Raw genomic sequence first — 22,392 nt, 5'->3', positions numbered from 1 at the left:
CATGGTCGTTCTTGCTCCTGGCCGTGAGATGGTTCGCGGATCAACCTCCCGCCGTTGGCGGTGCAGGTGGGGCGCTTAACCGGCAAACATTATCGGGCGTCTCCCGTGATCCGAAGTTGTTCCCAAAGTCTTTGGGCGCCCCTCCGGTTGAAGGCTTTGAAGATGCTGTTTGAAAGTTGAATGTCTGGTTTTTGCGTTTGTAAGCGGCCTCTGGCCTAAAACAATAGAGCTGTTTTCCCGGGGTTACCGGGCAATTCGCCTTTTCTTTGTCCTGCGCTTTTATGATCGATGATGTTTTAGCCGGGTTTGGATTTTTTCGGGTAGACCAGCCAGACTCGGCTTATCTCGGGCGACTGAGGTCGGGGATGGGTCTTCGGTTTTGCTAACCGCTTTATATTAATGCCATGTTGTTATCCGTTGTTTTCTTCCTTTATGCATCTTGATGTCCGCTTTGATTTGTCCCTTGGGTTGGTCGACTTGTATCAATCGTGAACTGTGTCTGCGTGAGGACGGTGTTAGCGTCCTCTGGTTACTCAGTACTAGTACGACTGGAGTGTTTTGTGAGCAATGGTCACTTCCACTACAGTGCGTGCTTGGCACGTGTGCGGATATGACCGGTTTGCGAGATATGAAATGATGGCTGCCAGTTGGATTGGCGTTTGGCGTCTCGATGTCTTAATGAGCTGCCTCGGGAAGAGACGTTTCTTTTGCATAAATAGAACTCGCTCGGGAGAGCGATGGCATTTGGACTTCCATTTGTTCTTTGCCTTTGCTTCACCGAACGTGCTTGCTTTTGTTGGTCATCTCCTCGTATGGTCGTTTCTTCCGCTCTTTTGATCATGCTTGAAAAGATGCTATCTCTTCCTCATTGCCTCTCGCTTTTGTTCTTTTTGCTTTAGCTTTCCTCATGGCTCGTTGTTACGCTTTTGGTGTGGGTGGGGGCAACTGCGTGAGAGAGCTCCTCTACTGATGGAGGAGATGGAGTTCCATCCGCGCATGCCGCGGTGACCGTGGCAAAGAGGAAGGTGGTGGCATCGGGTCAAAAAGGCTAAACGGCCCCAGAGGTCGTGGCGCCCTCTACCGAGGTGTGGTGATCAAGTCGCCCCATCGGGGAGGACGGCGACCTCGGCCGCCGAACGGATGGACGCCAGGGCCGGGGCGGCGCCGCTAGTGGGAGTTCGCGCCCTCGCGTTGGGGACGTGGGGAGCGAGTTCTTCTATGTCGGGAGGTCGGGGAAGAAGCGTGCTGTGAAGCGTTCTGACTGCAGCTTCCACTCTGCGCCTATAGCGACGAGTCTTCTGAGGGGTATTGTGCTGGACGGGGACAAAGCTGAGGTCGAGGACGACGACATGGATACGCTCTTGGGGACCATGGACATGGCGAGCTGTCTGGTGAGTACGCTGTTTGCTAATTTCTCAGTCGTTCTTTCTGATTGATTTTTATTGTTCTTTCAGTGACTTGCGGTTTCTTTGCCGGTTATGATAAGTTGAAGAACGCCAGGTAACGCCTGCTATCGATGTTGATGCCCGAAGTCGAAGCCGATGTCCGCGAAGCCGCTTTCGGTAGCTGACAAGAAAAGGCTGGAAGCTATGTCGGCCAAATGTCGTGCTGTTGCTGATGAAAATGAAAAACTTGCTGCGTCTGTTGTTGATCTGCAAATGGAGATCACGGAGGTGACCGAGTACGCGAAGCAATGCCAGAGGGTTGTTCGTAAAGGCTCGAACGCCGCGATACCACCGCCTCTGTAGTGAGTAATGCAAGACGAGAAAATATTGTCACCGGAAGGCGGGTGGTGCTCAAGAGGCCGGTATGCGTGTTGCTCTGCGAGCTGCCAGACATGTTCCCTCAACCAGTACTGTTCCTGAGGATAAACATGTGGTCGCTCCGTGATGCTGATTCTGTCTATTGGTGAGGATATGTTTTTGTTTTGTTTGATCTGACCGCGCGTTTTCTTTGCCCCTATGAGGGTTAAACATTAGAGCTGCGTTTTTTGCCCGACCGTACCGCTTCTATTGATTTGAGAACTGGTTTCCACGAAAGTGGCAGTTCGTTCCATTTGGTATTTTGTAACTTGGTAACCGACCTGGATTTTCTGGGTAGACCCAGCAGGTCGGTGCTCTGGAGATGATTTCACTGGGTCCGATATGTGTGCTTGTTTTGGTTAACACTTGACTAATGCTGTATATGTTTTGGTCTGACTTGTTCATGGCTTTGATTCTATGTACGCCTTTTGCTTCTGAAATGTATTCTTGCTACATGTTATGCTGCTATGATAATGTATGGGAACACGCTATGTAAGCGTTTGATCTTTTAGGACGAAAACGGGGCTTTGCCCCTGTAAGTTCGTGGGCTATGGTGCTCACCGAGAGCCGTTCTTTCTGTCGATTAACCTTAGGAGTATCGGTCCTTGTCTAGTGAGGATGAAAGAGGCTCTAAAGCATGCTCTCACTTAGTTGATTCGAAAAGTGTATGCCCCCAACTTAGCGAGACTCGGAGAGGCGTTGAGCCTGTAAGCTCCTCGAGGCGCCCCGCGTATGAGCGTGTTTAGCCCCCGAGGGCGCTTCGCCCTCGAGAGCCGTTCTCGCTTAGTTGAATCGAAAAGTGTATGCCCCCAACTTAGCGAGACTTCGAGGGCGTTGAGCCCGTAAGCTCCCCGAGGCCCCGCGTATGAGCGAGCGTGTTTAGCCCCCGAGGGTTACTTCTCTCCCCCGAGCCGTTCGCTTAGTTGAATCGAAAAGTGTATGCCCCAACTTAGCGGTGACTTCGAGAGGCGCTGAGCCCGTAAGCTCCGAGAGCGCCTTGCGCCAGATGAGCGTGTTTAGCCCCCTCGAGGGCGTTCTCCTCGGTAGCCGTTCTCGCTTAGTTGATCCTAGAAGTATAAGTCCTCAACTTAGCGAGACTTCGGAGAGGCGCTGAGCCCGTAAGCTCCCGAGAGCGCCCCGCTGGCGTGAGCGCGTTTAGCCCCCGGTATGCTTCGCTTCCTCGAGAGCGTCGCGCTTAGTTGATCCTAGAAGTATAGGTCCTCAACTTAGCGAGACTTCGAGAGGCGTTGAGCCCGTAAGCTCCCCGAGAGCGCCTTGCCGTATGAGCGCGTGTTTAGCCCCTGAGGGCGTTCTGCTCCTGAGAGCGTTCTCGCTTAGTTGATCCTAGAAGTATAGGTCCTCAACTTAGCGAGACTTCGAGAGGCGTTGAGCCCGTAAGCTCCCCGAGAGCGCCTTTGCGCCGTATGAGCGTGTTTTAGCCCCCGAGGGCGTTACGCTCCCCGAGGCGTTCTCGCTTAGTTGATCCTAGAAGTATAGGTCCTCAACTTAGCGACTTCTCGAGAGGCGTTGAGCCCGTAAGCTCCCGAGAGCCGCCTTTCGCGCCATGAGCGCTGCGTTTAGCCCCCGAGGGCGTTACGCCTCGGAGGCGTTCTCGCTTAGTTGATCCTAGAAGTATAGGTCCTCAACTTAGCGAGACTCGGAGAGGCGTTGAGCCTGTAAGCTCCTGAGAGCGTCCTGCGCGTATGAGCGCGTGTTTAGGTATGGAGCTTGCTCGGTGTGGTTTGGAGATGTGAGTAGGTCCGCCATTTATGATACCATCTTGAGTTTCTTTCATTTGAACTTTGTTGTGCCGGGGAACAGGAATTACAATGCGTACTACACCTATTGGTAAAATTGCTTTAGCAAGTACGTGTTCCATGGTCGTGGCAGCATCCTTCCTTCTTGGGTTTTAATCCAATACGCGCCGCTGCCAACGACGCGCTCCACGATGCATGTAAGGCCTTCCCATGTTGGTGCTAGCTTAGCCTCGCCTTGAGTTTTCTTCAATACGAGATCCCCTCCGGTGGAAAGATCGTGGAAGTACTTTCGCTTGTTGTAAGATCTTTTGAGGACTGTTGGTAGGTCGCCACTTTCTGACGGCCGCTAGGTCGCTACCGCTCCTCGAGGAGGTCGATCTCGAGCTAGAACCGAAGTCATTAAGGCCTGTTTCGACAAGTTCAGATCGGGTTGTCGGATTGTCACCGGTGGGTATGACGGCTTCGTGCGCCATAACATAGGGAGAATGGTGACTCCCGGCGCTTTGAGCGAAGCCAGAAGTCGCGATGAGCCCGGAGTATGTTCTCCACCGATTGGGCCAATCGGGCTTTTGTTCTTTCAATTTTCTTTTCAAATTCTCCGTATGGCCTTATTGCCGGCCTCTCGCTTGTCCATTGCTTTGAGCGCATCGTGGTGTGTAGAAATGCATGAACGATCTTCCACTTGGCCGTAAACTCTTTGACTCGCTTTTGCCCTTGAACTGAGAGCCATTATCCATCACCGATTATGTGGAAGGCCAAACCGGGTGATGATATGAGTCCAAATGAAATTTCGACATGTGATTCTTTGACGGTGCTAACGGAATTGCTTCAACCCACTTAGTGAAGTAGTCCGTGGGCGTTAAGGGACGGCCGGAAGCCGGTGCTTTTCTCGAGGGATGAATGGTCCCATAATGTCCATGCCCCACATGTGGAACGCCAAGGACTCGCGATGTTAATCGGGCCATGAAATGGTTGTATGATGTTGTGACCAAATGTTTGGCATTTGACACATTTGAGGACGACGCTTTAGCATCGACCGCATACGAGGCCGGCGAAGCCCCGGAGATCGCTTTGTGGCGAAGTGAGCCCTCCGCATGGTTGCCGCATTCTCCTTCGTGAATTTCAGCAAAAATTAGCTGGCCTTGCTCTGGGCTGATACACCTCAGATGAGGTCCCCCTGCGGATTTGCGAAATAATCTGTCATTCACCATACAATAGCTACGTGCTTGGTGTAGAACCTTCTTGGATTTGGTGCGCCCTTCGGGAGTGTGCCGCATCGATGTACTGTATAATAGGCTGCATCCATGATTGACTCGTCTGATCTTCAGAGAGTGGGAGCAGGTCGCTAATTGTGCAGACGTGGTTCGCTTGGTAGGCTGGTCGATCGACCACGTCGATAAGTAGTTGTCGAGGGACACAGTTCGGTGTCTGAGTGGCTAAGTACGCCAAGCTATCTGCGTGACGGTTCTCGTCACGCAAAAAATGGTGTATCGTCGCTCTGCTAAATGACGGAAGCAAATTGTTAACAACTTGAAGGTATTTGGAGAGGTTACCTTCGCTGGTAGTGTACTCTTTTGCAACCTGGCGAACGACCGGCCATGAAGTCACTAAAGATTTGGATCTCCTTTACTCCGAAATGGATCGCCACAAGATTCCCATTATTAGTGCTTCGTGATCGCTTCATTGTTGACGCTATGGTCTATAACTTAACCCTTCTCTACCATAGCTCCCCTCGGGAGACTAAAACGATTCCCATACCAATCGCCTCCGTTCTTGCCGGAACCATCGACGAGAGACCGACTGTGTGCATGTTCGCTTTCTTGGGTGCGACCTCTGTTTCGGCCTCCCAATTAGGGTCGTCGACTGGGAAATCAGCTAGGAAATCTGCCACGACCTGGCCCTTTTGTGATATGCGCGGGACGAAGTCGATGTGGTGTTCACCCAGCTCTTCGGCCCATAATGCCATCCTTGTAGTCTTGTTTTCTTTGTGAAGAATCCTCTTCAAAGGAAGATCGCTGAGCACCTTGATTGGATGAGCCTGGAAATACGGTCGGAATTTCCTTGCCGAGTATAACAAAGCAAGGACGGCTCTTTCTATGTAAGAGTAGTTCTTCTCGGCTGGAGTGAGTGTCTTGCTTGTGAAGTAGATCGGCTTTTCTGAATTGTGTTCGTCCTTGAATAGGACCGAAGCCGATGGCGCGAATCGATACCGCCGTAGAGCCCCCGTGAGTTTCTCCGTCCGGTTGGTTTGGCGAGGACGGGAGGAGTCTGTGGAGGTACTCCTTAAGCGGTGGCTTAATGCTTGGTGGCATTGATCGCTCCATGAGAATTGCTCGCCTTTCTTTAGTATCTCCAGGAACGGTCGGCATTTGTCCGATGCTCTAGATATGAATCGGTTGAGGCAAATACCATACCCGACAACTTTTGTATCTGTTTTTTTGTTTTGCGGGTCGGGCATGTCGATGAACGCCAATTTGGTCTGGATTTGCTTCGATGCCTCGTTTGAGACCTCGATATCCGAGAAATTTTCCCGAGGACGCCCAAAAGACATTTCTCGGATTCAGTTTCATTCCGGTTCGCCTTTAGTCCGGAGAACGCTTTCGAGGTGAGTGAGGTGGTCACCGCTTTTTGCTCTTGACTACCATATCGCCTATGTAGACCTCCATGGTATCGCCTAACATGTCCCGAACATGTTAGTTACTAGCCGTTGGTAGGTCGCCCTCGCGTTTTTAGTCCGAACGGAGAACGTTGTAACAATAAATTCCTTGTTCGGTGATGAACGATGTCTTCCCCTCGATCTTCTTCAGCCTAATGGTATCCGATTGTACCCGCTATATCGCCCATGAATGATAGCAGCTTCGTGCCCACACGCCCGGGTCGACTAGTTGGTCGATTCTTGGTAGGGGAAGCCGCTTTCGAGTTTCCCCGATTGACGCTGGTGAAGTCGACGATAAACGGATCGCGCCATTCTTTTTCGACTCGCCACTATGTTGGCGACCCACTCTGGTAGTCGACCTTCCTGATGAAACCTACTTGTTTGAGCTTGTCCACCTCGTCGTTGATTGCTTTTTGAAAGCGTAAGGACAATCTTCGAGGACGCTGTCGAACTGGTTTGGCACCATGGTTGATGTTTAAACGATGGCATGCAACACTAGGGTCTATACCAGGCACATCGATACACTACTAAAAATATGATTTTTTGCCGCGGTCAGTTGTGGTGGCAAAAGGCCCAAAATTCGTGGCAACATGTGTTTTGCCACAAAAAAACTTTTAGCCTCGCTCGAGGCAAAAAAGGGTGTGGAAAGAAGTTTGTTGCCACGACTTTTGCCACCGCTGCAAGAGAATGAACATTTAGCCGCGACCATATCGTGGCAAGACATTGTTTTTTATTTGAATTAGTTTAATTGCCAAAATAAATTAATTCCTTTTGTCATTGTAACGCCGCTGCGAAGTATTTATTGCCACAAGTCGTGGCAATAAATGTTTCTCCCGCCATTATTTTTATTCTTTTTGCAAGAAATGCCCCGCGACAAGACATTACTTTTGGTTTTTTTTGTCAAATTGCCGTGGCAAGACATTACTTTTTTTTTTTTTTTTTTTTTAAATGGCCACAAAGAAGATATTACTTTTGGTTTTTTTGCAAAGAAATAGCGCTGCAAGACCGCAAGACATTACTTTTGGGTTTTTTTTACAACAAATGGCCGCGGCAAAGTGTTGTATATATAATAATAATAATAATAATAATAATAATTTGTGTACTAAAACCACATAGAGCTATGAATGAGAATCTAAACTGAAATTTCATTTCACATGGAAGCTACATAAACCAATTCCAATCAATACCAAAAAGAAGAGAAACAACAATCCATCTTTGGAGTATTTCAGTATCACACAAACAAAAGTATCAAAATGTCTACACAAAAAATCCTTGTGATTTGGAAGTTCAAAATCCAGCAGTACGCATGCGCAGTAGTACCATATTCCGCCTATCGAGTCAAAATCGCAAAACCACAAAATTGAATCGATCATGCATGTACAAGAAGCCATCAATGTGCATTTATTTTCTCAAGAAACAAACAACAAGAAAAGTTTAGAAATAACAAGAAAGACATAAACCGAAGACAATAATTAAAGATTTATCACTCCAACAATGCCTAGTCATCTACCAAGCTTAACATATGCTTCATTAGTGTCGACTCTATAAACCAAAATGTTCATTAGAAGTTGTGTAGCTATTTCATACCTAAGACCCGAAAGACCAAGGATGATAACCACTCCCCACCCTTTTTTCTCACCTGCCCAAAGGAAAAATGAACAAGTCAAGACCGATCACTGCTTGTAGCATATCTAGAATTCTAGATTCTAAATTCTAGACAAAACAGAGTAGATGTAGATGCAATTCCATTATTAGAAATTGAATAATACAGATGGATAATATTATAATGTAGCAAACAAATAGATTATGACGTAGTTGACAATACCCAATAATCGCCCTTAAACCCCATCAGTTATTCTACTTTAAGTAGTTGAAAACAAGATACTGCACAAATAATCACTGAAAATGAAACAATATACTCTTTTTGCATATGACTTCCATAAATGAAAAATAAAAAGGTGATTTATACAAAAAAAAGATCAAACTTCTTCTTTAGCCAAAGAGGCAAATGAGAAGGGTCCGACTCTAACCATAACAAATGGTAAAATGTTCCACCAATGAAACACAAGGCATGGAGGAAAGCACTTAGGGTCTCCATCATTAGTAATATAAAAGCAGTAGCAACTGCAAATACTACAAGCCCCACCAACGATATGATTAGTTACCTTTTATACACATCTTTCATATCCCGAAATAATCACCCACAATCATTCCTCGGTGGACCTACACATAAAAAGATTTTAAGTGTAAAGCTCTCAGAATTAGAGCCATAGAGCCATAGGAAACATGGTACAAGTTGGTCTGGGAGACTGAGGGTTTTGGGGGGGATCACACCCGTGTTCATCACAATATTACTATGTTACATGGACACACCACGTGTCCGTTTCGAACACATTGTATGTGATATACCTCACTTTTTGATATTTTGTTGTGTCATGCACGGGCACACCAAGCCATGTCAATGTAACTTGGCAATATTATGGTCAAAACAAATATTCAGCGTGCTACCCATGAAAAAAATGTAGTACTTGAAGTATCCTTACCAAGTCATATCTTCCAACTTTAAAGCCTCATTCAGAGATAAGTTGCTCAATGCATGGCAGACATTCCATCGGACCTATTATTTGATCTCGAATTTCAAATAAGCAAGAGATAGATAAAAGAAGACAAGCACAAATATATCGAGAACCAGAGATTACCTTCACATTTCCAGTTGTCACGCATGAAACAAATGCTTGGACCATTTTTCCCAACCATTGAGGATCTCCCATAACTTCTTTTTGAAGTTTGTGCATTGTGACTATCATTATAGATTCTCGAGATGAACCTCCAAAATATGCTTCTAATGTGAAGTTGGTAGACTAGTAAATCTGAAAAATCTTGAAAAATTTCCAAGGGCTCTCACATCATTTGATTTTATCTAAAAGACAGATTTTCAGTGTTCGTGTGTATGCACAAGGAAGACAACAACAAATTATACTGGACAGTGAAGAAGAGCATGAGTTAGGATGAAAAGAATAATAATAATAAATTTACCTTGTCACCATCCTTGCTCAATCTCATAGCACATTCAGCTAAAAGAGCTATCCAAAGAGAATATGCCTTTGAATCTACTGAAAAGTAAAAGGGAGGAAAGGAAAGTAAGACGGAAAAACACAAAAACAAGATAAAAATTGAATATTCACGAAGCTTTGTGACAATGAACCCACCAGTGGAAACCATATCCAAATTGAAATCACTTGCTCTAAAGCCTAGGATGCTGTTATCCAAACCTGGAGAAAACCTACTTATATGCACATGGTCCAGAGATGCAGAGACAAACAAAATTCATTTTGAATATTATTACAAATTGGATATAACAAAACAATTACCGAGACCAAAGGATCTCGTGTGTTCATTTCAACAGCATGGATAAACTTGTCCAAAGTTTCTGCTCTAAAAGAATAAACATCTTTCGTAAGTGGCAAATAGATCAAGTTCAATAGATCTCATAACAAAATCAAATTTACCTGTGAAAGATTTGTGGAAAACACTCAATGACACCAATGGCCCTACAAGCAACTGACCTGACTGAAGGAACCTCATCGTTGAGTGCTGCACTGATCTACAAATGAAAAATATCCAAAGAATGCACTGACTAATGAGGAAAGTCATATTATATAGACTAAAGGAAGGAAAAAATGATGACTTTCAGTGAACATTATTATTCACACTTACAAAAGATGACAACACAAAATCCTGCTTTTCTTTTGCGAGGGAGAAGAAAACATATGAAGTTATATCGGCAAAGCAAGTTACAGACGCTGCTCTTACCTTCTAGGGAAAAAAAAGACTCAAATTTAATAATTAACTTTGAATAGAAAAAACTGAATTAAAGATTAACAAACATTAGCAAACATACCATCGCAGAATTATGCCTTAAAATTAGTGGTAGATGCTTCTCAATAACCTCACACCACTGCTCGCTTCCTGAAGAATCTTATGTTGGGGTTCCTTCCTCTGGATCAACAAGTCCATATGATGGAGCATATGAAATTCTTTTTGTTCTGGTACATTCAGATGTAAATGGGGTGTCCAGAGACCTATCATCTAGAACACCCTCGGTTCCTTTAAATCCAGATATTGCACGTAGACATTCATCTAATACCTAAATCAACATTTGTTTACAACCTTAGGTATGCAGTAATAGCAGTCAAATTGTAGTTTACAGAACTTGACAGATGCATAATATTTTGGAAGAGCACCTTGCCCATGTAGTAAACGTATCTATTTAAATATATATTGTTCAATGAGGAAAATGAAAGGCCAAAATATTTTACCTTCACATCAGCCATTATGCATCTCTCTCCAAGTGAACCTACATAATTTAATATATCATTCTTCAACAGCCTAGTTGAACACTCAGAGCTAGGGAATCCAACTGTAGTTTCCCTCAGTACTCCAAACAAAATACTAGAAACTTGCCCCCAACAAGCTGCCATTATGCTTGGGTAATTATGTGATACTGCCCGAAGGACCTGCAAGAAACTATAGATCACATGCACTGTTCTCCATAAATAAACATGAGCACACAAACTAATGATGGATTACATGAAGGTAAAGCAAGCAGTGGAGAAGGAGGTAGAAGTAGTGAAGAAGGCGGCAACCGGTGAAGGAGAAGGCAGCAACTGGTGCGGCAGCCGATGAAAAACATTTGGGGTGAAGAAGAAGGCAACAACTGGTGTGGCAGCCGGTGAAAAATATTTGGGGTGAAGAAGAAGGTAGCAACCGGTGCTGCATCCGCTGAAAAATATTTGGGTTTTTCTGTTTCTTCTTTTTCTTTTTGTTATTTGAGATTCAATTTTCACCAAAATAAATGAGGGAAACAGATTTTCTGCCTTTTTTTTTAATGAAAATAATTATTTAATATTTTAAATAGTCTTTTTGCCGCCATTGACGCCAAACACTTACTTAAAGCCACGCACAAAACTTGTTCGCTACAAAAGGTGTGACTTAAAGCCACGACGACATTGAAACGGTTGCAAAATATGCACATTTTGCTACGAAAGGATAAACACGAGGCAAAAAAGGTACTTCTTGCCACATATTTGGTTTGTCGTGGCAACAAGTAAGATATAGCCACCAAACCCCTGGCCGCAGCAAAATGTTTGAGGCTAAAAGTCACTTTTTTGGTAGTGATATACGACCAAGCGAACACATCTTTATTCATGGATAGAAAATTTACAAGTTGAGCCTTAAGTGTGGGGTCGAGGTTGGCTCCCACATAGACGAAGTTTAGGGTCGCCTCTTGGTTCCGAGGTTCACTTCTTTTTTGTCTTGAGTCGGTGCTTGGCTCATGCGCTTAAGGCGCTCTCGGAGGGTTGTTCTTTTGCCGAATGTCTTGGTGTGCTTAGGGATGTCCATTCCGCCAAACCCGAACCCGCCTAAAACCCGAAAAAAAGACCGAACCCCGAACCACGAGTCCGACAAAACCCGAACCCGAACCCGGACCGAAATACATAGGGTCGGGTTTGTTCACACTATCTAAACCCGAACCGACCGAACCCGACCCGATAATTTGGCCCTAAACCCGTTAAAAGGGTTAAAAGCCCAAACCATATCCGCATCGAACCCGAACCCAAAACCCAGTTATATAGGGTAAAATGCCCGACCAAAACCCGAACCCGAACCAGACCATAATTCCCAACAACTATATTTTCATTTATTATCTATTTATCTTCAACAAACTTTTTAGTCTTTTTGCTTTCATTACTATTTACTTTTGGTCTTCAAGACAAATTACCTTTGACCGTACCACTACTACTTCTCTCTCTCTTCCCTCCAACAACTCTCCAAGAACAAGACAACCCAATCACACGCTCATGATGAAGAGATTGGTGGGTTTGATGGTCTTCGCTTAAGTTTGCATTCACTCGTAAAATTTGCAAAGCACCTCCTCAAATATCTCTTTCTAAATGTGGTCACCAAGGCCGAGCAAATCAACAGTCGGATTCACACCACCACAAGAAACCGAAACTCCCAAAAGCCATCAATCTTATTGTCAAATCAACAGTCGATTCACACCACCACAAGAAGTCGAACTCCCAAAACCATCAATCTTATTGAGTTATTGTCTTGGAATTGCTTTGCTTTTGTTGGTCTACTTTTCTCTTCTTTTGCTTTTCAAAAATGCAATCCCATGTGTTTTGAATCTTTGATGATTTATTGGGTGGCTTTTACGATGTTAAAGTTAAACAGATCAAATCCAATAAAAGAAGATGGCTTTTGATTAATTAGATGAAAAGAGGTTTTTTCTTGAGATCTAATAACTCAAAATGGCGTTCCCCGATGAAGAGATTTAATATTCTTTTATTTCATATATTTCGGGTTTTACCATACCCGAAACCCTAACCCGAACCCGACGGGTTACCAAATATAGGGTTAGGGTAGGGTTTGGTCACATGTATCCAACAAATACCCGAACCCGACCCGACGCAAAAGAATAGGGCGGGGGCCGGGTAACCCGATACCGCTCAAAACCCGAAAAATCGGGTTCGGGCGGGTCGGTACCCGTTTGGACATCCCTAGGTGTCTTTGGCGGCCGGAGTAGTCGATTAGAACTGACGCCCTTCGTAGGTTATGACAACGAGTCGAAATGACCGGCCGGCGTGACAACAACAAATCGGTAGTTCCCCGCCATCCTTCCGGTTGGAGGGTAAGCGGTGGTGGTATCAATGGACTCGCTTGTTCGTGATGCTCTTCAATGGGCTTACCTCTATTATTTGAACTGTTGGTTCGCCCGGCGCTCGGTTGGTGGTCGATCGGGCCGGTGAGTGGAGACTTCTTTGGAGCCCCCAAATACTACGCTTTTGTTCAAGCTAGCTCTCACCTCAGCCACTAAATCTTTGGCCATTGTATAGTTGGTAGGTTCGTTGCTGACGGAGATGGGAGGTTGCATGGCCTTGGCTGCTGCAATGATCTGGTTACAATGATGGGCCTCGAGCTGGTTGCTTCGAAGTTCCATCATTCCCCTTGGGCCGGGAAAACGGATGACCTGATGCAGTGTGGATGGTACGGCCTGCATCTGATGTATCCAACGTCGTCCTAGAATGGCGTTGTAGGACGACTTGGTATCTAGGACGCTGAAGCGCGTGTTGAAGCTGACTTTGTCTTCCCGGGATCCCACTGAGACTGGGAGGATGATGTCTCCTATTGGGTCGGCTCTGGAGCCGTTGAATCCGAAGAGGGGTGCAATGGGGTCTATGAAGACCGACTTTGGTAAGTTCATCTCTTGGATCGTGTGATAGAACAAAATATCGCACGAGCTGCCAGGGTCGATCAAAACTTCGCTTTGACGGTCCATCGATTTTGACGCGTGTACCACGAGTGCATCGTTATCGCGGGAGGCGGATCTTTGTTGAGGTCGGCCTCACGAGAAGGTGATATCTCCCCGCTTCGACCACGAATCGCGTGGCATAAAACGCGGCTTGTGGAAGTGAAATTGTATACTTCGTGGAGGGCACCTACGCCGCCGCTTTTCCCGCGGAGCTCGAGGCGGAATCATCTTGAAGAGTGATCATGTGGATGGTTCTCGCGTGCTCGCGACCTCCGGATGGTAGACGGTGATCTTGATGGATGCGTTCTCGAGGCGTCCTCCGATATGAAAGGGCGACTTTGAGAACGCAGTCGCTTCCTTCAGGTGGGGACTCGCCAGATCCTCGCGAGCCATGAGTTTGTGGCGCAGTCGCCGTCGTATATTAGTGTATCGCTTGATGTGCCCGGCCGACCGTGTCTTGCAAGTAATGCTTAAGCCCCCGCCAGACGCCGGTCTCGTGGCGGTTAAGCCGTGAAAAGCGCATAGGGGCTGGGTCCAGGCGACCGTTGGTCACGCCTTATCTCCGGTCGGTAGAATGCAAAGACGCTTGATCTTTTCTAGTATGTAACTAGGAGATCTAGTGAACACCGCTAATTCCCCGATCGTTTCTTGGTTTTGGTCCGGACGGCCGCCTCTTGTTGTCGGGTCGCTTCCTAGAGGATGATGCTACTTCGTAAACCTCTCCCTCTTCTCGCTTCTTCTTCTTCTTCGTTTTACGCTTTAGCAAAGCTTCTTGCGGTTTGATGTATTTATCCACTCGAAATCACTGCATTCGCGGCTAACGCTTCGGGTTGGTCTTTCAAGAAATACTGGTTAGGTCGGTGTTACGGGAGCGGCAAGCGGTTGTGAAAGCCACTGCGGCAAATGATTCCTTGAGGCCGCTTTCCATGTCCAAGAGTTCGGTTTTGAACCGGCTTAAGAAGGAACTGTAGGTCTCCTCCTTGCCCAGAGTGAGCTGGAAGAGTGAATTGAGGTCGCCCTTTTTAAAATCTGTTATGCGTCGTTCGCTGAACAGTCGGTGAAGTCGCTCGCTTCGAATGGAGTCTGGCTCCAGGGAGAAGAACCAGTCGAGTGGGCCGTCCTTTAGGCTTGCTGGAAAGAGTCGGCATCGAAGATGGTCGAACTCTGGCGCTGTAGAGCGCGAGGCTTTGAGCATATCGTGCTATATGCTGGCCTGGGCATGTACGACCGTCATACAGTGGAAACCGTGGTTGGACAAAGTCTGGAGGAGAGATCTTATGAAGAACTTCGGCGGCAAATGGAGATGCGCGATAGGTTTTCAACATTTTCTGCACTATCTGGGTGGAATCTTTCTTGACCGCATTCTTGTCGAGCCTTTGGTTTAGCTCGGTGATCTGTTGACTGACGTTGATGACGCCGTCGTCTCGCGATTACCCGACTAGTGGGCTTTGTGTATCTACTTGTGCACGAAACGTGGCGCTTTGCCCGAGTTGGGCAATTTGTTCGCTCATTGTTCCTAATGGGTCGGCCAAAGTGTTGAATTGAGCTTGAGGCTTACCATGCTTCGTGGGCTTGAGAATCTTTTGGTTTGGTTTTTGTTCTTGATTAGTGTGAAAGTGGTTTGGTTTCTCAAGTGATCGAGACCACGAGGGCGGCCCAATGTAAAGGTGGGATGTGATATTCCCTTACACACGATCTTTGGAGGGTGATATGGATGGATGGGTGAGACCGAAGTTCGCTTTTGGAGCCGAACCGCCTCGATCTTACTCGGTTCGGGGTCGAGTAGAATCAGGTCTGGCGTAGTTCATAGGAGTGGTATTTATAGAGATTGAAAGTGTATCCTCACCCTCCACGTGTAAAGGATGTCACCAACGTGGGGTGTGGATCATGGGAGCACGTGAGAAATATCTACATAGGTCTGCTGTGATGATGAGGAGTGGCAGTCTGTGCGAGTAGCTTGCGGCCGTGACTAGTGACTGACAGTTAGGATGAGTGCAAGTACACCTTCAGTCATGATTGCTTATGGATAGGGGGTCCGTGTCATTGTTCGGCGTAGTTCGCATGATGTTGCGATCTGTCCTGTGGCGCGATGTTGGCTCATGGATGCGACCTGGGACCATAGGTCGGTGCATTAGTTCCACCATGTTAAGCGCGTGCTGGATAGAGAATATCACTCCCCTACAAGATTATTATAAATTAGTCTTCATACTTCGAAGCTGTTATGGCAACAACAGGGAGGTTCCATGGTCAGTGTCCACAGGTTTTAAATGGCATTTGATTTTGGCACACATTTAGTTACACTTGCTCCTTTTGAATTATAAGAAGTTTGATTTTGGTCCCTGATTTATTGTTTTGATTATTCATATAGACACTACTGATTTTACCAAGGGCACCACACAACAAACGGTTCTTCGAATTAGGACTGAAAAGAATAATATTTTAAAATAGTTTATTAATAATCAAAATACAAATTTTCTTTTACGAAATTTTCTAATATTCAAAATCAAACAATAATGATTTATAAAATTTATCACTAATTGAAGATACTCATTAATTAATTTATTTTATTTAAAAAAATGATTGAATTATAAAATTTATCAAAGTTTGAAGGAACCCAACACGAAAACAAATAAGCAGTCTCATAATAATTTACGAATCAAATCCATAATTTTTTCTCTACATTATTACAATTGAAATCAAAACAAAACTTTTAATGAAATTATTCAATCACGCATTTGAATATACGTCCATTAATGGCACAAGGAGCCAAACCAATCTCAACTGATAAACAACTCAAAGGACAAGCTTAACGGACAACAATCATTAAAGGAAAGGAGAGCAAGAGCTCAACAAGTCATTACTTTGTAACGACTTGATCTATAAAAGGAAATGACAATCCTACAACCATAAAAGGGAAGTAAGAACTATACACGATTGGCTTAATTCGAGTCTGGCAGAAAGACTCAATACATAGGCAATTTTTCTCCAAAGAAAGAGTGTTGGCATTTTCTCAATATTACAACCTTAGTTTATAAGTAAAGTTTTACTCCTTTACATTCTAGTTTTTGGGATAAAATTTTATTTGATCCATGAAAAGATCACTTGCTCCATGTAATGTCGCTCCAAAAACTTGCATCAATGTCAGTGTGTGCATTTGAGGCAAAGTAATTTCCTTTTTCTTTTGCCTTAACAAAAAAAAAATCACAAAATGGTTGTCGTTCGAACTGTTCAGTACATTGTTGACATTGAAATACCCGTAATCATGTGTGAGCCATACAATTTAGAATAGAAATACCTGAGGACGTGTGATCTATACAGTTTAGAATCACCAAATGCAAGACAAAAACATAATATTTGTAGACCCAGTATGCAAAATTGATCTTGGGGTCTCATCACTCATGAACCCGGCCTCTTCAAGTCGTATAGTGACTTCCTTATGAATTTTCATTTTAGTTTCCGTAAAAACGTAACCGGCTATTTAATACTGTAAGTATGACGTGAAAAGCTTAATGCTTCACTAATTAAGCACCATTGGACTCTGAATTTGAATTTGTCTTGAGGTTCAGGTTTACAATATTATTCTCGAGTCTCTTGAACCACAAATAAGGAATAGGTTTCTCTAGTACAAACACAATATATATTGTCGGTTATTCCACACATCGGGTGTGGTTGCAATTTTCTTTGCGATTTCCATGTCTTCTGGATTTTCAACACCAAACTCAGTGTAATCTTTCTTCCACTTATTATGGTTCCCGAGGCTGATAAAAAATTCTGGACTGTTATCAACCCATGCAACTGATCCTCTTGTTATAGTTGGCAGCCTTTTCTAGCCTTCTGTTGGCTTTTACTGAAATTGGTTCCTTCAACTTCAAGGGTTCCTTGAAATACAGATCTTTCATGCTATCAGCATGGAATTGTGTTTAGGGATAGTAGGTGTCATTTTGTTGCTGTGCTAGGCAGACACATAGACCTTATTACAAATTATATAACTAAATGCTTGGCTATATATACTTGAAGGTGTAGAATATGTGGTTCAAAAGACGTGAAACTGCCCCATCACTAGACCCTAATCATTTTCCTCACCACGGGTTTGGATTCATGGGTGACTAACACCAATGGCAACTGCAAGGATTGGGAATTTCACACTTTCTGTGGCATTCGGAGGTCTTTTTCCTTTTATCTTTAATCTTCAAGTCCATGGATTTCCCGACACTATGTATGGTGCAGCTGTTGGTAATCTATAAAGAAATTTGAAGATACCAACCCAAATTTAAAGATATTTGAAATTTTGATTTGTTTTTAAAGGTATTTTAGTCATATAGGTGATATAAGAGAAGAGTGCAGCTCACGTGACCATTTCTAACAAGGAAATTGATATTCCGTCACATATATCAATTGTAAAAAAATTAAAAGTTTCATGTATTTTAAGGCAAAAAAAAAAATATAATATTTAATGTAAAAAACACCAGAATACTTGGATTTTTAAGGGTCATTATGTCAAGAAAAAAGCATAACCATAAGCCAAACATATCTTAAACCGGCGAACAGATTAAGTTTCCGTTTAAATGAGAAGCCACTTACATATTTTATGTGGTTTCCCTCTGAATCCCAAGAACTTCCACAGCCTTTTGCTCGATACAATTGGCAACTGGCACAATGGCCTATTCCCAACAGGTCAAGAATGTAGTTTACGGAATTTGGGGCACATTCAGGCAAAAGCTATAGCAAATCAATGATTACAGAAAAAAAGTAAAAAAGATCAAAAAATAAAGGTTGTAACCAAATATAGCAGAAATGAACGTATCATCACCTATCAAGTAAGAATTTTTTTTAGTGCAGGAGTTCATATCATTGTATTTTAACAAGAAACAAACGAATAGGAACGACATGAGCATATTATTCAATTTTGAGGCTCTTTTGGAGAGGTTAGAAATTCCAAAGTTAGGTGATTCTTGTAGCATGTATCACTCCCCCAGCGTCAGATCATTTTGCCAAAATCAAGACCTAATTCCATATATGCCCGGGGTTCCATGCAGGTTACGGCTGAGCTAAGAAATTTATTTGTACAGTCCTAAAAGATAGAATTCAGAACCTCCAGCTGAGAAGTTTTTTTAAAATTGAAGAAATCAATTTGGTTTTTGTGATTTACTATGCAAAGTCCATTGATTTTGAGTAACTTGTGAATACTAAAATCACTTTCTGTCCGTGGATGAAGCTATTGGACATTTTGGACTTGCTTATATTTTGAGGGAAAAAATAGAAAGAAAAGAAAATTAATGAAGAAAAACTTGATTCAAATCACCGCAAGAATAATTGAGAAGAACGAAAAAAAAAACAGAGTAACAGATGGTCAACTCTGTTACAAAATATCCCACTGACCCTATGCAATACTCATTTCACTTAAAAAAAACATGGATCAGAAAACATCAATAACCACCAACTTTTATTTGATAACAAGCTTATCATCATCACTTGAGCTTAATATTTCAGCAGTACATTGACGATTGATCAATATATAGTCGCGTTATTACTTATTAGCAGGACCTCTATCTTTCCATTCATAAATACGCTTGAAACTCATTCTACCACCAGGTAATTCGAAGCCATGGTATATTCCATCACTACGAGCATCCCATTTACAATTATCACATCCGCTCGTTCCATTGAACAACATTTGACGAGCGTCGAATATGTGGAAACTCTGTGCTAGCCAACGACCTTTTCCGTCCTTCCACTCCATATTGCACCAGTAAAGCGTGTGTTTGAAAAAATTGTGAGGTGTGAAACTAAAACTGAAAATCACTTTATATTCGAGTTCGACCCAACCAATTTTGTCGTCCTTAGATGCGATGTAAGCTCTCAATAGTGTACCCGGGTATATATAATTGGAAATAATTATTTCTATCTCTGGGGCTTTAGGAAAAAAAGACATATCTGTTTCTGCGTAAGTTTGTAAACAACAAAAGTAAAGGAGCACAGCCAAAACAATTAGAAAGGCGTGAGTGATAGTAGTACTCATGCCACCATTGTTGGGTGTTAGTGCTGCTTGGTATCTGATGCTATTTCTTTTATACTATTTTTATTTTTTTTATTTTTTTTTTATTTTTTATTTTTTTTTTATACTAATTCTGGCTCTCAATTGCTCTCTTAAAAAGCCAATGTAGAAATTCACATTTGTACATTTAGGCATTATTAACATTCCTCTTTCGGCATTTGCACTTATTCTATACATTTAGGCATTATTAACATTCCTCTTTCGGCATTTGCACCTATTCTATTTGAATTCCCTCTTTCTATATTTTCAGTGTTATATCTTATCTTATATTATATATACAGCGGATACCAGATTTTCCAATTAGTTTCCGTATTTCCGATTTTATGCCAAAGTTTTTAATGGAAAGGGTACCGAAAAGTTGGACAACCATTTTATTTTTGGTCTTCACTGAAAGGGTATATATGTAATTTAATATATTCCCAGACTATAAAACACAACGTATTGACATTTTCAGCAAACAGAGACACCGTTTTGCGGTTTCCCGAATAATAACCCGAAACAGATGCACCGCTTCAGGCACTTTACCTGTAAATAAAAAAACGAACGCTTAACCAAAATTGTTCGTCTTATTCTTCTAATTGTTCATCTTCTTCGGTACCAAAATAACGAGTCTCCACTACTGATGATAATATGTGAAATGGGTTTAAGGTACTTTTTGCTTCAAATTCGGTCGGATTTTATTTTCGATTTTCTTTTTTAATGCCTTAAATCGAACTTCCCTTTTTTTCCATTTTATTATTTGCTTTAATCATGAGTTTTAGATTGTGAAACTTCAATGGAAGAGGTGAGTTCAATGAGTTTTTTTTCTTACTATTCATAAATTCAACCTTTTTATTTATGCTTATGCTACAAATTTTGGATATGCTTCCCGAATTTTTATTCTGACTGTTCCTCAATTTTGCAGGAAACCCATCGTTCTCACCTTCTTCTCCCTTTCTCTCTCTCAAATCTCCCATCACAAATTAAAAGGTCTGGATCAGGTATGGTTGTTTAATCAGTCTCTAAATCATTCTCAATTTCAAATCTCCCCTCACAATTTTAAAAGGCCTGAGATTTTCAATACCGTTTTGTTTGACAGGAAGTGACCGTTAGTTCTTTAGAGGAAGTGTTTCTCGATATTCCTCGCAACAACTCCAAATTGGAAGCATTATATGTAGTAAGTCATTTTTCCTACTCACTAGTTACTTGATTAGTTTTAATTTGCAATTGCATGTCTAAAGTTGTGCACATGCCGTCTCTTAGTTGAATATACGATCTGAAAACTGTATGCTACCCCAACCACCAATTTTATATGCAATGATAGTTTTCGGGTTAGAACTTTTGCACAGATAGTTTCATTTGGATTTACGAGGATATTTTAGAATCGTCGTCGACAATTACATTAAGCGCATCATTCACTAGGTGGTTAATCTCAATTGTGGAAACTGTTTTGTTCCCCTGGATAATGACCATAGATGTATCGCTTGAGGCGTTCGACGTGTAGTATCCACCAGATCAACACAATTCTCTTACTCCTTTCCTAGAGCGGGGAAGAGACTACATGCTTCTAATGTATCCCCGGTCCCTGGATGCATGTTTTGGTCATAGGAGGCTGATTTGTAGATGATATTCTGTAGAGAAATCAGCAGACTCCTTGGTAGTAATCATTTGTTTTTATGTGGCAGGGGTAATTCTCTGAAGGGGCATCTACGGCTTATGCTCAGGTCTTAGTCAAATACTATGTTATGTTCGCTGATTCTATAGAATTGAAGTACTAGCTTTCTATAGAAGGAAATCCATTCTATCTTGGGAGACAATTTCCCATTAACCTTCAAACACCGTGAGGGGGGAAAATCTATCTTAATGACATAGGCTCGGATTTAACTAAGAAGTACAAGACACTTACAAGACAAAAGGTTTGTATAGTTTGGTAATTGGTAAAAAGTAAGTACAATTAAATTGTATATTCCTAACAAAAAGATGACGGCCATTGTAAGATTTCAACCTCCTCACAGAAAATAGAATGTTTACAATATAGAAAGTCCAAAAAAATCTGGTTCATGGGGCCCCTTTCACTAGATCCGTGTCCCACCAATAACTCTAACACAACACTTAAATGGTGTTATCTGTCATGCTTTTTAAGAATCCTCTACCTCCCTTCTACCCCTAATTAAGTTCTATTATTGCATAATTTCGTGTAAATACTCTTCAAGAGCGCAGCACACACTAAACCGGGAAAATGATAACGAAAAATGTTGAAGGTGGTATGCATTACTAGCTAATAGAATAAGAATAAAAAAAGTGTGAACATGAACTATATGCATAACCATAAGCCAAACATATCCTAAACCGGCGAACAGATTAAGTTTCCGTTTAAATGAGAAGTTGTTGTGAATAACTAAACTATGGAAACAACGTTATCCACTCCAAATCAATCAACCCTACACAAGGATTGATCCTTCCTTCTAGACAAGACTTCAACACCCTCAAAGTACTATCCCAACACTTCTCAATATCAATTAACTAGCATATAAAGTAAAGAGACTAATACAAAAGAAAACAAACCACAATACACGGATATAACGTGGTTCGGCAATGTGCCTATGTCCACCAACAATTTTCAAGCTTTACTAGATGTCCAAAGTAACATGTTATAAGAGATCTCAATTCACTCACAAAGAATGAACACTAAACTCACTAAGAATTCTCTCTTACAATCTCTCTCATTTTTTTTGGTTTTGGTTAGTTTAAGTTTTTAGAAAAAAAAAAACTTATGTTTATACTGTTTCCGAAAAAGATCGAAGTTTGAGTGAAAACGGTGGAGCGCG

At 42.8% G+C, this 22,392-nt stretch overlaps 1 protein-coding gene and 2 long non-coding RNA genes across 3 annotated transcripts; 1 reads left to right on the top strand and 2 right to left on the bottom strand.

Moving 5' to 3' along the window:
• Positions 1 to 7,577: 7,577 nt before the first annotated feature.
• LOC147512788 (uncharacterized) lies at positions 7,578 to 9,032 on the bottom strand. The gene is made up of 4 exons (XR_015217264.1): positions 8,915 to 9,032; positions 8,759 to 8,832; positions 7,803 to 7,854; positions 7,578 to 7,623 (listed from the first exon to the last, which is right to left on the bottom strand). It is a non-coding gene; the product is annotated as an uncharacterized LOC147512788 (long non-coding RNA).
• Positions 9,033 to 9,037: 5 nt separating this feature from the next.
• On the bottom strand, positions 9,038 to 11,229 carry LOC147512787 (uncharacterized). Its single transcript, XM_086599484.1, has 8 exons — positions 10,806 to 11,229; positions 10,535 to 10,732; positions 10,117 to 10,362; positions 9,933 to 10,031; positions 9,725 to 9,819; positions 9,425 to 9,498; positions 9,252 to 9,328; positions 9,038 to 9,135 (listed from the first exon to the last, which is right to left on the bottom strand). Exons 3-8 carry the CDS (start codon positions 10,117 to 10,119, stop codon positions 9,058 to 9,060), a joined length of 426 nt encoding a protein of 141 aa, XP_086455610.1. The 5' UTR covers positions 10,120 to 10,362; positions 10,535 to 10,732; positions 10,806 to 11,229; the 3' UTR covers positions 9,038 to 9,057.
• An 8,844-nt stretch (positions 11,230 to 20,073) lies between these two features.
• Positions 20,074 to 21,405, top strand: LOC147512786 (uncharacterized). The gene is made up of 3 exons (XR_015217263.1): positions 20,074 to 20,565; positions 20,664 to 20,741; positions 21,250 to 21,405. It is a non-coding gene; the product is annotated as an uncharacterized LOC147512786 (long non-coding RNA).
• Positions 21,406 to 22,392: the final 987 nt, after the last annotated feature.

Source organism: Coptis chinensis, chromosome 3 (assembly GCF_015680905.1).
Source record: "Coptis chinensis isolate HL-2020 chromosome 3, ASM1568090v1, whole genome shotgun sequence".
NCBI classification, from domain to species: Eukaryota; Viridiplantae; Streptophyta; class Magnoliopsida; order Ranunculales; family Ranunculaceae; genus Coptis; species Coptis chinensis.
Note: the sequence above shows the minus strand (reverse complement) of the source record. Positions and strands in the feature narration are given on the sequence as shown.

Coding starts and splice junctions, on each gene's coding strand:
- LOC147512787 (XM_086599484.1), bottom strand. Junction 9,499..9,724: donor TTTCCACAAATCTTTCACAG/GTAAATTTGATT, acceptor GCATATAAGTAG/GTTTTCTCCAGGTTTGGATA. Junction 9,329..9,424: donor TTTGGATATGGTTTCCACTG/GTGGGTTCATTG, acceptor TTTACTTTTCAG/TAGATTCAAAGGCATATTCT.